The 17,239-nt window shown below is 39.0% G+C and overlaps 3 protein-coding genes across 3 annotated transcripts in view; 1 reads left to right on the top strand and 2 right to left on the bottom strand.

Moving 5' to 3' along the window:
• Positions 1-1,727, bottom strand: part of LOC145486359 (leucine-rich repeat-containing protein 3-like) — a 4,256-nt gene extending 2,529 nt beyond the window's left edge. Inside the window, exons 1-2 of the mRNA XM_081464999.1 lie at positions 1,711-1,727; positions 242-420 (exon numbers count right to left, since the gene is read on the bottom strand). Coding sequence (XP_081321125.1) covers positions 242-420 — 179 coding nt within the window. The 5' untranslated portion in view covers positions 1,711-1,727. The remainder of the gene's footprint in view (positions 1-241; positions 421-1,710) is intronic.
• A 902-nt stretch (positions 1,728-2,629) lies between these two features.
• LOC145486349 (uncharacterized) lies at positions 2,630-12,511 on the top strand. The gene is made up of 5 exons (XM_081464993.1): positions 2,630-3,906; positions 4,364-4,456; positions 5,172-5,300; positions 6,915-6,973; positions 10,726-12,511. The coding sequence occupies exons 1-5, from the start codon at positions 3,813-3,815 to the stop codon at positions 10,804-10,806; spliced, it is 456 nt and encodes a 151-aa protein (XP_081321119.1). The 5' UTR covers positions 2,630-3,812; the 3' UTR covers positions 10,807-12,511.
• A 1,235-nt stretch (positions 12,512-13,746) lies between these two features.
• Positions 13,747-15,896, bottom strand: LOC145486314 (uncharacterized). Its single transcript, XM_081464956.1, has 2 exons — positions 14,708-15,896; positions 13,747-14,124 (listed from the first exon to the last, which is right to left on the bottom strand). The coding sequence occupies exons 1-2, from the start codon at positions 15,813-15,815 to the stop codon at positions 13,940-13,942; spliced, it is 1,293 nt and encodes a 430-aa protein (XP_081321082.1). The 5' UTR covers positions 15,816-15,896; the 3' UTR covers positions 13,747-13,939.
• Positions 15,897-17,239: the final 1,343 nt, after the last annotated feature.

The raw sequence follows: 17,239 nt of genomic DNA on the forward strand, positions 1-17,239 counted from the left end.
TTTTACTTTACTTGACCATATAAGATTAAGAAAACAGGCAATATTTGGGAGCGTTGTGGAGGCAAACAACTTTAGTGGATAAATAAGTTCCCCAAGCAATTGACTACAAATACAACTGGGGATATCTAACTAATTTGTCGTAATTTGACTCGTCTGTGGAGGGTTCTGCAAAATATCAAAGATTACAGTTTGCCGTATGTTTTAAGGTTTATAAATGTAATTTCGTCTCTAATGCGCTTACAGCATTGCTGTATTGGACGGTAAATCACGTGGCACTTGCTTAATTCCTGTACACGTTACAATGATTCGGGTGTGGCCAAAAGACACGCAGGAACATTTCTCCGGATGAACATCTTTCAGACAGCACAAACCAAACGCCACAAACCAACCCACTAAAACGAACTTTGTCAGTTTACCCATCTGCTGAGAGAAAGCGTGAATGTATTGTCTGAATTATGTCCAAGTTCAAGCCATTCATTTAATGCACTTTGTTCTACTACAATAAAAAACTATTTTAGCTGAAAAGCAGAACACAAATGCGAAATTTCATTGAACAAGAAAGAACTGTGTAGTGGCGGAAGGGACAGAACCTTTCGAGCTAGCCGTTATATCACAGTGAATATAATTAACAATGAGTATAAACTGTACGAGATGTATAAGCGCAGTCATTAGATGATGTAGCCTTCACTGCCAGGCAGAATGGTTGAATCATTAAATTCCTTAAGCTATTGAAAACGTGATAGTCCAAGATTACGTCTTCCTTAGGTTCAGTGAGTGGTGAACAAGTATTGCACACTTCATAGTCTGCCAACGTGCTAATAGAAGACTGAGCTAACGAGAGTCTTGGGTTTCCAACGGCTTTCAATCTAATGGTGCTACTAACCTTAAGAAGATCTGCATAAAGTCTGCATGCGAGCCAAGTGGCCCATCAGGCCGGAGCTTATCCCGGTTTCTGTAGCATGAAGCGACTAGGAGTATTTCTACTCCCCCCTGGATGGGATGCTAGTCCATCGCAGGGTTACCCCTAGCATTAAGTTCGCGGTACCCATTTATACACCTGGGTGGAGAGAGGCGCTGTGAGAGTAAAGTGTCTTGCCCAAGAACACAACACAATGTCCCCGGCCAGGGCTCGAACCCGGACCGCTCGATCCGGAGACGAGCGCACTAACCATGTGGCCACCGCGCCTCCCTACCTTAAGAACATACAAGCTCGTTAAAAGCAGAGAAGACAGACAAAGCGAACAACGCAACTTAGTAAAAGGTGAGATATGTGAAGGTATATACGCAGGTACAGTGTCACGCATCTTTTGAGGTTTTTGCTCATTTCTATAGGCTTGATTAGCTTCCTTTGCCTTTTTATCCAGGCGCACTACTTTCACGTGGATTTTCTAAAGTTATTGCGATAATCAATTGAACTAATCAACTATGGATTTAGTTGTGAGTTACAAATAGGATAGAATCTCTTTCACGGGTTAGTTGTTTGTTATTCGTAGTCACAAAACAGAGTATTCCTAGGTGAGTATGCGAAGTCAACGTTTCTGCGATGGTTGCCACCATTTGTTTTGAAAATTCTCTATATTTCCTTTCTAAAATCTGCAAAAGTACTCGCTCGCGAAGTGCCGCTAGCTACGAAGGCTAGAAAGGCAAAAACACGATTACAATCTACAAATTGCAAATAAAGCCCAATGCGATAAAAGGAAGAGAACTTACCTTGTTTGACGGCAAAAGCGAAATGCTGCGTGTAAGTGTCAGTCAAGCAAAGGAAGCCTTTCTAAAGCGTTGCTTCTCAATATCTTGAAACCGACAGTATCAAGGCATGACGTCATACAAAGAGTGCAACATCTCACGTCCGACTGGAAACTCGCTGGTAAAAAGGGGTGATTCTTCTCTATATATATTAGTCGCTTTCTCGTGCTGTAGGAATTTTTGAATCGTATATGTTAGATATAAAAGGAAAGAATCAAACAAACTCATTAATTTTTGCCATGCTGCGAATTTGCTGATTTATTAACTTTAAATCCATCTTTAGTTTCGACCACACAAAATTACCCCGGCATTGTTTACGAAGCCTTGGCAGTGAGCCGCGACACAGAGTAGAAGTCTATGTTCTTGCTTTGGGCAAGTTTTCTTGCCCCACTACTGAGTTACAAAACTGTCGTTTTACCATTGACAACTTGATTATCTCAACAAAGAGTCGATAATACACGCCAAAAGGAGGAAAATGCTACTTCCTGTTCACGTCGGTCTTCCTCTGTGTTTCAGCTGCCCGAAAGAGCTCGTTGAAATGTGACAGGAAGGCCGAAACTTTGTAAACAGTTCCTGTTTCAAGTTCATTAAGTTATTTAAATTTATCACAATACCTCTTGACGTGTCTCTTTGCATGACGTCATGTCGTGTTACTTTCGATACTGCGAAGAAACGCTTTAGAAAGGATTCCAATGCTTGACTGACACATACAAGCTGCATTTTGCTTGCGCCGTCAAACAAGGTAAGTTCTCTTCCCTTTATCGTATTAGGTTTTGTTTGCGATTTGTAGATTGTAATCTTGTTTTGCCGTAATGGTGTTCGATGCAAATCATAGATCAAAGCCAAACTGTAGGCGAACAATTTTGGTGAAATAAAATAAGGACTTTCGTTGCAATGCAAATTCCTCTAAAATAAGTAATGCCTGGTTTAAACGTTTCGCTATCGTCGTCTCGAACACAATTAAATATATTCATTGAGGGGTGTTCCATCAAGTTATTGTGGAAGGTTGCTTGAATTTTAACTGCTCAATTTTCGCCTTTCTAGCCTCATTAGCATGCGTAGCTGGCGGGATTTCGCGCGCTGAAAATAGGGAAAGGAAATATAAAGAATCATCACAAATATAAAGAATCATCAAAACAAATGGTAACAACCATTGCAAAAACGTTGACTTCGGATACTCATCGAGGAATACTGTGTTTTGTGACTTCGGATAACATACAACTACCCCTTGATAGGGATTCCTACTTCTATTTGTATCTCACAACAAAATCCATAGTTGATTAGCACAATTGATTATCGCAAAAACGTTGGCACTGAAATTCACGTGCAAGTGCACCCGGATAAATGACAAAAGAAGAAAGCCTACCCCTGCATGTACGCCCAGCTCTTTAAGAGTGCGCAGGGAAATGACCCGTTCTTTTGAAAAGTCTCGCAAAATCGTAGAATGATTGACATTTTAACGAGTAATAGCTTAGTGTGTAGCGTAGTTAGTGGGAGTTACAGCAATGATTAGATTATGTAAAGGAGCTGTCGGTCGGGCGATCATCCAATAAACTTTTTGTTCTCCTAGCGGCTCTTTCAACTCCTAAAATATTCAACTTTTTCGGCTCACAGGCTTGACTTGACTTTATTAGAGATTTGAATATTTGGATTTCGTAGTTGGATTCTGCTTTCGCTGTAATTTTGTGTTCCACGACGAGCAACGCCGGACAGTGGGGTGATTTTCATGCATGAATTGATCAAAAATCTTTGCTACGCATAAAACCGATGAGTTTGCTTGGAGTTTTTCATTTACTCATAATAACTTTACTTGCATCAAATATATAAATATCTACATGCATGCAAATAGGATGCCAGTAGGAAGAACTTAATCCGTATAATCCTCATATAGTATGGCTTGATTAATCCTTTTATAGACAATAGATTACGTCAAATTGTGTGTTCGTGTTTGTCAAAGTAAGGAAAGGCCCCACGTTCGAGTAATGTTCCAAGATTTTGAAGTACATGTCCCTTTGTGCTGATCACGACTGTGTTTTGTTGTTAGGCATCCTGATCTTCCTTGAAGCATGGTAACAAACACTCAGCGCCTGATTTTCATTTACCTCTCAGTCTGTGTTCTGCTGTCCGTTGGATTTGAAGTCAAATATCTAAGATATTGCGGTAAGAGTAAGCTATATTCATGGTCAGTTATCATAATCTCTTGGAATCAGGCAAGCGCTGTCAAAATAAGCAAAAAAAAAAAAAAAAAAAATGTAATACTAAATTTGACACTTTCTGTGTAAATCCATTGACATCTCACGTAAAACTTGGGCATCAGTCATTCTTCTAGGTTTAGTGTAGCCATACTGCGACTCAATTAAAATGTACTTTATGTACGGATCGGAGTCGTAACATACAACAGGGCTCTGTTTGTGACTGACCTCAAAATCCACAAAGCCAAATTTCCACGCTGGTCATCTGTTTCATGAGTAATGAAGTTGTAGCTTGCACATGTGCTGAGCCGTGATAAACTCAATATCTTTTAGTAATTATTAGTAGTTGCTCAATGCCCGCTAACTCACTCCGTGTGTTGTTAATGGTTGTGTGGTTACAGGATGATCTTCTTATACTTTTACAGGACCGCCAGACAAAACCTTCAAGTACAAAATTACGCCATGGCCCGAGCTGAAGCCCGGTAAACCAGCAAATGTTACGGTCTCTTTCACTCCTGGTAAGTCTGATGACATGGTTCTTTAAAATGTCAAACAATGTAACTGCCTTATTCCGGAGAGAATCCATGCTTTATCACCCTAAATTTCAACTGATTTATCAATATGATCGATACTCTTTTTTTCCCAAAAGATATTTTATATACATCTAACGTCTCCAACGGGGACGTTAGATGACAATATATCTACGGTCCTGTAATCCTTCATCTTTTGCCAAAATTGTCCTCAATATAGAGGAGTTGAGAGGAGTTTGTGCGAGGAGTCTATCAGTGCGAGAAAAAAAGTTCTGTCTCGTTTAATTTTCTCCCCTGTTGCGTTCAAAGCACAAAGTGATCTCCAATCGCAAATTTTTGCCGCCTTTTTCATACAATCAGTCCGCTTACATCAGACTTACCATTTAAAAGTTCTGTGAAATGTAGCCGAACCTCTTCCTGAAGGCAGGGACTGGGCTTATCGAGGGTTTATCTTATGTTGATAGAGAATAGGATAACAGCACAATATATATTTGAATAGTAGCTAGGTTTGTGTCAGAACAAAGTCAACTCTAGGCAAGTCTCATCTTAGGTAGGGGACTGTAAAATACAGATGATAATGAACCTTTGAAGTTGTGAAGACTGCACAGAAACAACACTATATTTGCCAAGTTAGTAAGAATAAGCACGTCAAATAAAAGATTTATATCATTGCTAAACGTTTGGCATTTTTCTTGGGTAATAGTTGTAGACATCTTTTCATCAACTCTGCAGTTCGAACTGATCTCAGAAAACGACGGACACATCATATTCAGAGAAGCACCGAGCATGCAATGCAATAAATGGCCCCAAATTTGTAATTTAGCAAAAGGAGGTAAGTAGTGTCAACTGAAAATCTTTCGTGGGGAGTGGGAATGGGGCAAGACGAAGCGCTGTTTAACAAATTTACGTCAGTTTTTCGTGCCTTTGTCCTGTTATTGATCGTGAATTTATTCATAATATTGTCAAAGTAGCTGTAGATCCACAGACTACTTTGACAATGTTATGACGAAAGTTGTTGCCAATAACGGAACAGACGCATGAAAAACTGACGTCAATTTGCCTTTTACAGTAAAAAAGTTGTCAAATTGTCCGCTCTCTCTCCTTGTGTCAACATAAATTACAAATTGATATGTCCTGTCTGTCCGCCTATTTCCGCCTATTTCTGCAGTTATGGTAAAAATTAATATTGACAGGGATCTTCGCAGTACAATTCGACATTCTAACTATTTGGAGAAACTCGAATGTCAATAAAAACTGGTGGACAAAAAATATGTTGGTTAGCAACACAAGACGATGATCATGTTTTTCTTGGTAGCGTGGTAGCAAGTAAAGGTGCTCGATTGAAGAACTTGTTCCCTCTCAGGAGAAAAACTGAATCTGACCTACACCTGCAAAGATGATCCTATTCTCGTACTTTATAGCGCATTCTCTTCCCATTGATGGCCCTATACTCTTCATATGTACGCTCCCGCTACAGCCACTTGACAATGGCCCGGGCATTCTGCCAGTTTTAACAAATCATAGAGCGGGCGTTCCAGTCCACTCAGCGGTGATTGCGTTTACAAGTGTTCACTTTTAGGTATTTTAATTGTAGGATTTAACTCGATCATAGTTAATTATATAACAGAAGGAAAAGAATAAGAAACCTGGCAAAGATCTTTGTTGTATGTTTTGTTGACTACTTTGGGGGTTGACCTTGCACAAAAGCTGGGAAAATGCAAAAAGTTGTTATGTGCGGGGAGTGTCTAATCAGCGCGGGTCGCGGCCAAATTGGCGCGGCTTAACTAAGACAGTGTCTCATGCAGTAAGATGTCGTGAGTTAAGTACATTATCGTAGTAAAATTCGCTCTGTGTGTTTTAGTATTTCATGTCTGAGCAAATGGTAGTTAATCTTAACTTACGCACGGCGTTCAATTCCTTCGCTTTTATAATATTGAGAAACTAGAAATTAATGTTAAGCCGAGTAAGACACCGCTTTGCTGGTTCAACCCGTATTTGAAAATGTGAAAGCAAGCCGTATCCTTCTACCGGATTTTCTCGATATTTCCCGTGTACTGAAAACTATAACAAAATCTTCGTACTTGAATGGTTATCGGTAGCCCCGTTTGAGCACTTGTAACTCGCCCTCCGGTGTAAAAACGGTTAAAATTAAGCGCTCCCCCCAGCGTACTTAGACGTGTTTTCTTTCCAAAGCCCTTTACGCTCTCTCACAAACCAGAAACCACTGCTACAAAGGTTAAGAGTTCCCAGACTGTCCCATCGGTTGAATTATTCATCAGAATAAAGTGAGTGGCGATAAATCAAAGTCATTGAAGTATTTTTAAAATATTAAACTGACCAATGATGTAGTATTGTGGCTTAACTATTTCCTTCTATTAACTCGACAGAGCGAGTTTCCAAGAAATCATACGTTGCTTGTTTGTTTTGTTCTTTTTGTTTTGCATAGAAACCTATACCTTGAAATACAACTACGATGGTATTAGAGCTGTTCCTCCTGGCTTAAAGGTACAGTAATCAATGTCATATTTAAGGGATAAAATACCAGTCGCTACGTCTTTTATACTCTGATATGATAAATATCATATATAGACACGTTATGTGCTCACGAGATTATGCAGCGAAAGCTAGCTTTAGCCTATAGATCGTTTTCTCTGTCACGCAATAAAAAATAAGTCGAAAACCATCTAGCGGTTAAGGTCAAGAAATTGTGATCTTATAGAAAATAGATAGAGAAGACTCTTCTCCAGGTTTTAGGTTTGTGCGTTTTCCCAGACTGCAGATATTTGTCGAAATGTTTCGCAGAAATTTACAGAGCCTAGTGTGGAAACGCCATGTTCGTACATCTCCGCCGCCGCCGCCGCTGTTGTTGTTGTTTTTGTTGTTGTTGTTATTATTATAATTATTATTATTATTATTGTTATTATTATTATTTATTAATTTATTTTTAGATCGTTTTGCGTTTTTATCCACGTCATTTTGTTTTTTACGGTTTATGTTTTTAATGTATTATAATTTTAATGTAGTTTTTAAAGCGCGACTGAGAATTACATGCACGTCTGCCTGTGGTGCGGACTAAGTGTTTCCGTTTGATAAGGATCTGTCAATATTCGTCTTAAGGTATGACTATACCTCAAAATTGACCACTTTTCAATAAAAAGTTTCTCGCTCTTTCAGATAGATCTTATTGCGATCTTTCATTTAAAAGAAGTCTATGAAAAAAGATTGACACTGCAAAGTTACAAACGAAAAACGTTTCTTTGCATAATTATCTCTAATTGATAGCAGTTAACGGATTTTCACGAGAAGTAAACTTGCATTAAAAGTTGCGTGACAGATTGCCGCGTATGAAAGATTACCAAACGTTCATGTTTGGTATATTCGACGAGCTTGCCTCGGTGTTCTCCGTTTGTAGATCGTTGATTTAAGTTTAAATATGTCGTCGAAGAAACGCAAAAGTTCGTGTCCATTTGCAAGTACGAAGAAAGCGCCACAGAGGAAAACATCGGGGGAAAAGGTTTCAAAAACATTCGATCAGAATTGGGCTGGTGCGTTAGCTGCTAGCGGCAGAGGTTCCTGCTTGGAGCAGGAGAAGTTGCTTGCCCTGGACGAGGAAAACGCTTGATATAAACAGTATCAACCCAATCAGCATCTCGTGAGTTTCCTTCATGTCTACGAGCGGACTTTTTCGTTGTCTACGTCTAAGATAAGGCGTTATGAAAATCGAAAGAAAGAAACAGAAAATTTCAGTGAGCGAGGCACACATTTGGAGTTCGTTTCCGGCGAGTTTTCAACGTAATCGCTGAAATTTGGAGAGAATGGTGCCCAATAATCAGACAAAAAAAAACCTGTCGGGGAATTCTTAGTTTTGCTTCTTTCAAAAGTTACGACTATTTTCGTGAAGAGAATGCATGTTTTATCAAAACTCAAAGTTTAAGTGTCCGTCAAAAACAAACCAGACAAGTAATTAAAATTTCCCGTTTTTAAGAGAAAGGTGTCAAGAAGTTGATCGCGTTCTCCCGGTCAAATGCGACCGGAAACGAACTTGGTTGGTGAACCTCCATACTTTGGGAAATAGGGCGCTATTTTCTGAAAACCTTAATGTTTTTTTTTTTGTATTTGAGTAATTAAATATACTTTCGTAATCTACAATTCTTCAGCTTTTAGACAATGTAGTTTACTTGGGTTTGCATGAAACGTCCGACCGTAAAGCGGCACCAACGATGGTGGTCAATTGGGGTATCAGGATACCTTAAAAGAAAATTTTGGAACCAGATATTTTGCTGGCTTGGTACTGGTATACAAAACCAATTATTCTACTCTGAATGTATCCTCTTGGATGGATAATAATTGTTATTAAATTCTCATCCTCGGATAATGCAATTCTAGCTTTCTGATTGGTTCACTGGATCTCGGTTACCAGCCATTATACCTGCGTTTGACCTTATATGGAAATGAAAGCGGCAAATGTCGCTCGGCATGAGCTTTTTCGCGTGAAGCGAAGTTTTGTCGACAAAAAAAATGGATGAAAAAAAGCACATTCGGTGAGCTCTCTACACAGGAAATACAGGAAATTATGGACAATGTCGTCCCAGTAACAACAAAAAAGCCACAAAGTTCGAGATAAGATTATTTAACGGTACGTATACGTTAAGTTTCCCTTAAAGTTGCAAAATTTAATATGACCGGCGAGATTTTACGTATTCATGAGGATTATGTAACAAAAACAAATTTTACCGTAACAGAATGGCTTGCTAGTCCTGGTGGCACCAAATTTTCGAAACCGATATAAGAAATGTCAAAAGAAGAACTGAATGTTCAGTTGAAGTGTTTTTACTCGTCTGCGAGGAAGAAAGATGACACGTGTTGCAAAAGTTCATTGATTAAATCCATTAAAGCCGCCAGTTGATCATTTCCTTAGCACGCCGCCGCATAACAAACCGTTTTCCATTATCTCTGACCAGGCAAATAAATTATTAGAGCGTATGCATTTGTAAAAGGCAGCAGGAAAACAGGCATAATTGCCGGCGTAGTCCATAAGAAACCAGTTTCCAATGAGCAGACGAGGAAACTGTTCGACTAAGCAAGCTCGGATCGGCCGAGAGCAAGAATCCCGCACAGCTACAGAGGACGACCTAGTTTCATCTCAGTCTCTTTTTTGGCCGACGACGACGAGAGAATCAACGACAGCTAGCGCCAACAATTCTGTCCTTGCGAAAAACACCTCAAGGAGTTGAGTGTTTTGAGCTGAACCGAAGTAAGCCCGGTTCTTTACCAGCCACGAAAAACCACCAGTGTGGCCTCGGAGATTCTGAGGATGAATCTGACGCTAAGATAGTTTCTGTCCTTTACTCTAAAACTGACCAACAATGAGCTCCACACATACAGCTCGAAATGCCAAGGCTTTCAAAGCAAGGGAATCCTGAGAGAGATCTTGTCGAGAATAATTTTGGCACAACGTCTGTGTCACATGGCGATCAAAGTTTTCCGCAGCATTATTACAATGGCAATGTGCAAGTGCACAATTATTTGGCTCTTCTCCATGACTCGAACATGAACGCTTTTCAAACTTTCTGACCAAGGTTATATCTCCTTCATTTGATAGACGTTTCTTGAATTCTACTTGATTGCAATTTCATTCAGCAAATTCGCTTGCTTCGCTTTCAAATTTTTCATTCAACTAATTTTACAAACGGCGCGCATGTCATGTGATTTCCCACTTGTTGTTGTTTTTGTCACATCGACTTCCGGTCGTTTCACGGTAAAATTAAAATCCAATAAAATTAAGTTATATTTCCAAGAATACAAACGCACCGAATTTAATAAAACAATTATTCCATTCGCGCTTGTTGGATATGAGATTGGTTATAGCCAACTCGGCCCTACTGGCCTCGTTGGCTATTTACCATCTCATATCCAACGCGCGCTCAAGGAATAATTGTTAATTAAACATTTGAATAATCGCGATCTGATTTGGATGGAGGGCTGACGTAGTTGTGAGAGCGCTCGCCTCCCATAAATGTGGACCATGTTCGATTCCCGCCCGGTGCCATATGTTGGGTCAATTTTTTGTTGGTTCCGTCACGCCTTGCTCCGAGGGTTGAGGTTGCTTCCTCTCTAAATATAAATTTTATAATTTTAAACCACGCAGAGTTTTGCTAATGACGCACGGCGAGTACTATTAAGTGCCGTATCTCTCGGTTACTGATACAACTAGCTTCTAACCTGTTTTTGGTCTTTTTTTTTTACAAACCTATCAGGGAACCGTCTATGGCAAAGGTGAACTCTACAATCAAGATCAAGTTATGTGGACCTGTTTGGAGGGAGAAGCAGTTTTGTAAACAAACAACCTTATTTACAATTCATTGTAAATACAATGAATTAAAAAGTGTAGCACTATTCTTGTTTCAAAAACTCGTTAAGCATCTTTGTTTTAAGATTTTTCTTAAAGTTTACTGAACAATTAAGAAGCGTAGTAATGAGTTCTTTCAATTAAGAAGCGTAGTAATGTTTTGTTGCAGCATTTTCAAGTTTTCAAAATTACACGTTACCCGTAGTAGAGATCCACAGTTTTCTGAAGTTTTCGTCTCAGCTGCCTTAGAAAAAACGGTAGGACTGAAAAATCGCGAGGCGGAGGAGAGGGGGATCTGTTACTGTTGCAGTGGCGATGTAACACATGTTTTTGCTTATATGCTTGCCTATTCTATACGTAGAAGGCCCAGACTTTTAACAATTCAGAATAAAATGTGCTTAGATCTGTTACGTTACAGGCACTCATAAGCGCCTTGTTTCTGTTAATGAGCCGACTAGCTTTCCTACGTATATCACAAATAGATACCCACAAAGACTCAAAGAAAGTCCCAGCGGCCCCAGGTACCACCCGCTAGTTAGACGATTAGCTCGTCACGCATGACGTATTATGTGCTTCTCAAGCAAGGTCCCGTTGTCAACACAGAACCCTAAAGAATTCTTAAACAACTGATCAAAGTGCCCAGACACACAGTCAAAATCAACGTTATTTAACACTGGAAACTCAAGTTTAGCTAAGTGAAGGTGTCGGTAAAAGACATCCTACCCTTCCCGATGCTTTTGACAGCTGGTACCCAGCAAACCATCAGAGGTAGGCCAGTCCCTAGGCTGTGTCCCCAGCCCGACCCTCCACCCGCGTGGGTTCAACTTCGTCAGATGGAGCTACTTTGGCGGCTACAGCCCTGAACAGAACTATAGTTGAGAAACGTTTGAAAAATACTGATGCAAATTTTTTTAAAATGAATGATGGTTATCTCCCTCCCCTCTGGCAATGTAGCATTGGATATCACAACAATTGCATGCGTTATTTTCAGTTCAAAACAACGTCGAATGAGGGTAGTGGAGGGGCGACTTTGATGTGGTCTGAGTACAGACATTACAATGCAGAAGGATTATAGCTATTATGTATCCGAGAGGAATCTTCTGCGTTATGATAGTTGGGCTTTCGTTATAGCTAAGAACATTTACGTGAAAGATTCTTTAGCAAGCAGGCTTGAAGTATCCAAGTCTTTGTACCCGTTAGCTCAAGCCTTACCTTCATCTTTCCGTAATGGGCCAGGCTTACCAACGCATAAATACCTTATGGCTTTTGGGTGTCTTTCTATTGTTTAGTGAAGGCAAAATATCCCAAAATACACAAGTTTGAAGAAAATAGTAACCTCTAATTAACCGAGCGCGAGGGCCGGTCGTGACTGTACGGACTGTAAGATACTAAGAAAAAACCAATTAGGACGCTCGGATGTACCTCAAGACTACCTTGCCATAAATAATTTTCAATAATTTCAGATTTTATTTAAAGGATCCTCAGACAATGACTGGTTCAAAACAACGTTGTGAAGAAAAAATGATTCTCTTTCTATTAGTTACCTTTAAATGATAGTTCTCATCAGGTTTGTTGTGAACGGAGCCATAATATTAGTGGGCCATCTTCAACGTAAAAACACTACCTATAAATAATTCCACGAAAAAGCGCAGAAAAAAAAAATGCATTCGTTTCTGAAGTTCATACATAATCTTCATTTAAACACGGTAAAAAAAAAAAAAAAAAAAAAAATTCGTCAACTTAAAACTACCTAATACATCTATTGCCCAATGTCTAATGAATACTTTTTTAATAACTTCTTAATGCTGAAGTAAATTAAAGACTTAAATTAGAAGTAATTAAACATATTGGATAAATTTTGCTGTAAATTATCATTACTTATCATTATTTCTTTTCTTTCCTTCCTTCTCTTTTTTCTTTCCTAATATCAACTCTTGGCCCCGCCTCGATTAGTCCTTGAACCAGTTGCGGGGGCAAGCAATTCTTGTAACCATATAAAAAAAGAAAAGAAAGTAAAGGTCAAGTTCAAGTTCAAAAAACAAGCAATAACTAGTTTATAACTGGTTAAAAGCTGTTTAACGCTAAATACTGAATTAAGGACTATTGATTCTGATGTCGTGTTATTCCCATGAAAGCGGGAAGTGGGAGGCACCAGTTTACACGGAGTGTCCAGGGTTAATTTATTATGATTACATCCTAAATTAAGATTTTAACACAATTTAGTTTTGGTTCTATTCTAGTTGGGGATTAGAGGTCGAAAACCTTAAAAATGCGATAATCCACAGTTGCTATAAAACTATTTGTTTAGTTCGTATTGTGTGATCGTCCGGGTGAGAGTAGCTCTGAAAAGAACTGTTGTTGATAACTCATATGTTTCGTCAACCCAAACGGAAGTAATCTTCAGAGTAAAGTGAGTAGAGTTTGTCAGTCGATGGTAGTCCGTTGAAAGTGATTGGTCAGTTTAGCCATCATGGTATTGGCTGAACGACTCCTGTAGAAATTGCCAGCAGTCATTGGTCGGTTTTAGTAAGTTTTGATCCGTCCAGGGTTTGCCAAATTAAGTCGGTCTGTTTGAGGTCTGTTTGTAGGGTTTTGTTTATATTGTAAATAAGTCGTTTGTAACTTTCAAACTATTTTCAACCACTGACTCCGGAAAGCGGGTACACTAACTCAGAACAAACGCATCTTAACCGATGTCAACAGCTACCTGCACCTTACTTAGCAGATCTTAGCAAGGACTATTGGCATCCACAAAGAAAAAAACAGTAGTCATCCATTTTTCAAAGATAAGTAGCCTTGGATCTCGAACAAAAATGCTGACTTCAGCACTTTTACGAAAAAGAAAGAACTGTTTGTCGTTAAAGACTTCCGTAGAATTCCCCATTACATACAGAAGAGCAAGCATATATATATATATATATATATATATATATATATATATATAAAGATATTTAGGTTACATGGTAAATGGGAGCATGCAGTTAAAACCACTTTTTAGTATCGTTTAAAGTCCTTGACAGCTCTCCCCTGGCTTAGCTAAAATTCGATAAAGTGCAGTCTAAATAGCTTTCTTCACAACCAGGACCACAAAAGAGTTTTGAACTTTAAATCCCTTGAATTTGTCATGTTGGTTGCTGGATAAGTTCTTCGATAGAAACCTCTGAAGGAGACACTGATACCAAATCCTGCCTTTGGCGAATTGCTTTTCTCTTTAGATCCCTGCAGCTTTGACAAAGAACTTGGAAGCATCGTCCAAAGCAAGTAGAAACATTTCCGCAGAAGTGTCGCATGTGGAGAATACCCTTCCCTAGAAAAGCAAATAAGGATGTTTATATAAATAGGCTGATCTACAGTATGTCGCTATTCATTGCACGAGAAATACAACAGGTCAGAATCACACATTTGGACACGTATCACGGTTAAAGAAAGGTAGAAGATTGATGATTAGTAACGGGACTTAACATTTCCTTGCAACATAGACTTCCACCAATTTGTCGGAAGAGAAAAAAGCAATTTCAATAAGATTTGAAATAACATATACGTGGAATAAAAAGCATCAAAGAAAGTTATGATATGGCAATCTAAGTGACATTTCTGTTTTGACTTTTATATTGAATCAGTAGCACACCGGGATTAACGTCCTTAACAGAAGAGGAAAATAAACAACATGAAGCAAAACCTTTGGGCGACAGAATTTGTCTTAATTTCTTGCTTCTTCACCCGTCCTCAGTACCGTACAGTTGTGTAAATGTAGAAACTGAAGGGTGTTCATTTAACGTGAGCTTTGGACAATGGACCCTGAACCATTCTTGTTCATGTTCGCTACAGAGATATCTACGAAACGTTATAAGCTAATTGCTATCTGTCTAGACAGAAAGACTGAAACTTACCCAAGGTTACAAGCAGTACCGAGCTGTTGAGGAACACAAAGAGGATATTGACAAAGATGGATTCGTTTTCACTGCGAGCATCGTTGACTTCAGGCTGCGAATAAATTGCACCAAGGCAAACGTTAAAGAATACTATCCACAATGCGTACGTCTGGAGGCGATCTTCAAATTTCCCTTTTATTGGACGGAAGATGGTGTGGGCAATTCCAAAAGCACTGGCTGTGGCCACGGAAAATCCGATACGGGAGCGGCTTTCAGATTCAAAAAGAAGGATCAACGAGATCAGCATTAGCTTCCAATACATTTCAGCTATCTCCCAAAACCAGTATGTCTTTTTGTAGTTTTCAAAATACACTCTCAAAGCAAAGGCGATTTCTGCATGTACTTGAGAATCCCGGTACTTGTAAAGGAATAGCAGCACCAATAGCGGGAAGGCTATAGGGTACAGCAAAAACGTAGCAGCAATGCGCCAGAAGACATTGTGTCGAGCGGTAAAGCAATGGACTGAGTAATCGGCCCTCAGGAGGGAAATACAGTCGTTTCTGTCTTTGGTGAAGCACATGTTCAAACAAACCCCAGGCAGCGGTAGAATGTGAATTATCTTCTTACTTGTCATTGGATATGACAATAAAAGAAATAAGAATATATTTCGGTAGCACGACTTCTTCAGGCTTGATATTTTGTTCACTTTTTCGCTCATAACAATCTCCATTTTGTTGATGTAGCGTTGCTTTGCAAGTAGATAAAACAGGATCAAGGAAACAACCACGATGTTGACTGCTACTGCTAGGGCAAACTCTAGAAATGGATCCAAACGAAAACTAGGATAAATGCAACTCAAAGGGGCAAACTGCAAAATATTCCCTTCGACAAGTTTTAAATATTTTTCCATTGTGATCAGAGTTATCGGCCATCGAACACGTGCCAGTGCCGAGAAAATCCCTGCGATAACTTGATGAAAGCCCAACACAATCTTGAAGCACGACATGATGACATCTGCGACAGTTCTGTCATTATCAGTATGCTTTGAGTCGCCCCAAAGAACCATCATGAACACCGCGAGAAACAGTATCACCACTCCGGCAGATGAGAGGGCAGTGATTGTCATATTGGGGCATTTTATGCAGGTGTTAAATCGAAGATAGTGATCAGTAGTGCAGCTTGCACACAGGGTGCCAAAATATCCTTTCTGACATTCGGAGTCAATGCCACCTTTGCAGGATGCCAGATGGGGACATTTAAGAGGTGTAGGAAGCGATCCATTAAACTTGGAATAATTGTCGTTGTAATCTCGGTTGGGCGTGAGAATATTGTCAAGAAATCTTCCATATGATTCTTCTGCAGTTTCATTGGTCCACTTCCAGTAATAATTGGGCGCCAATATCGCCGTGTCATTCTTGCATACCACACCGGTTTCGGGGCATGGCAAGCACCCTCCAAAACGATCTAGACGATAAAAATTGTCAAGGCATCTACAGGCACGATAACCAGCGGTTACATTAGAAAGGGTACCTGTTTATAAAGTACAGAAACAAATGTTTTAAAAGCTTTAAAAACATAGTATTAGAAACATTCATCTCCACATCATTGTTTGTATAGCTATCACTTGCACAAAAGCGTTTGTGGCTTGAAATTGTCAATTTGCGATACAATAAATCTTCTATTAACCCTATTCAGACCCAGACAGAGCTTTTAAGGGCTTTTGAGAGCTGTTTTAGATTTTGACGTTTAACAAATTTTAGCATTTTATAGATTTTCTATATTTATATTAATATTTAGATGTTGTTATTTTCAATTTATCTCATAATGCCCGCATTACGTATTATTTTTTTACTGCTATTGTAGCAAAGACACTCAAGTAAAGTTTTTCATACATCATTTTTGTTTTTCAGTTACTTATTGTTTTTCAGATTTTTACAGCTTTCTTTATTCATTGTTTTAAAAGTTTTGTAAAAATCATTAAATGTGAGATGGCTGTCCAAAAGGGGACGGCTAGTCAGAAAAATATCGTCATTTCTAAGTCCCACGATAGTTTTAGATGAGCTACCTATCCTCCAAGTTCAAGTTCATAGCTTTATACTGCAAGAGTTACAGGGCGAGCGTTTATCCAATGGACGGATTATATTCTTGAAGCACTTTTATATACTTGAAGCATGTGTGATATGCTCCCGATGATTTAAGCCAACATCTAACCAAACGTTATTCATGATCTATCAATTTGGCATGGTTTTTTTGCTGATCAATTAAGTGTACGGATCGATTCCCGATATATATCTCCAAAGATAACAACTATTGAATGTGAATTTGCTCCCAGATTAATATTATAATGTTAAAAATACACCAGAAATTCAAACAAAAAAGCAAAAAATGGGATAGTGATTTTATATTTTAATTTCTTCATAAACGGGGGTTTATTTGAGATGAAGGAAGGCTTAATATGGTATTTACGGTGTTCACTCAACTTCTACAGGTAAGATATTTACTTTTGAAACTTGTTTTCCTGTGAGGAAACGGACGTCCGATCTATTATTA

Source organism: Orbicella franksi, chromosome 1 (assembly GCF_964199315.1).
Source record: "Orbicella franksi chromosome 1, jaOrbFran1.1, whole genome shotgun sequence".
In the NCBI taxonomy this organism is placed as follows: domain Eukaryota; kingdom Metazoa; phylum Cnidaria; class Anthozoa; order Scleractinia; family Merulinidae; genus Orbicella; species Orbicella franksi.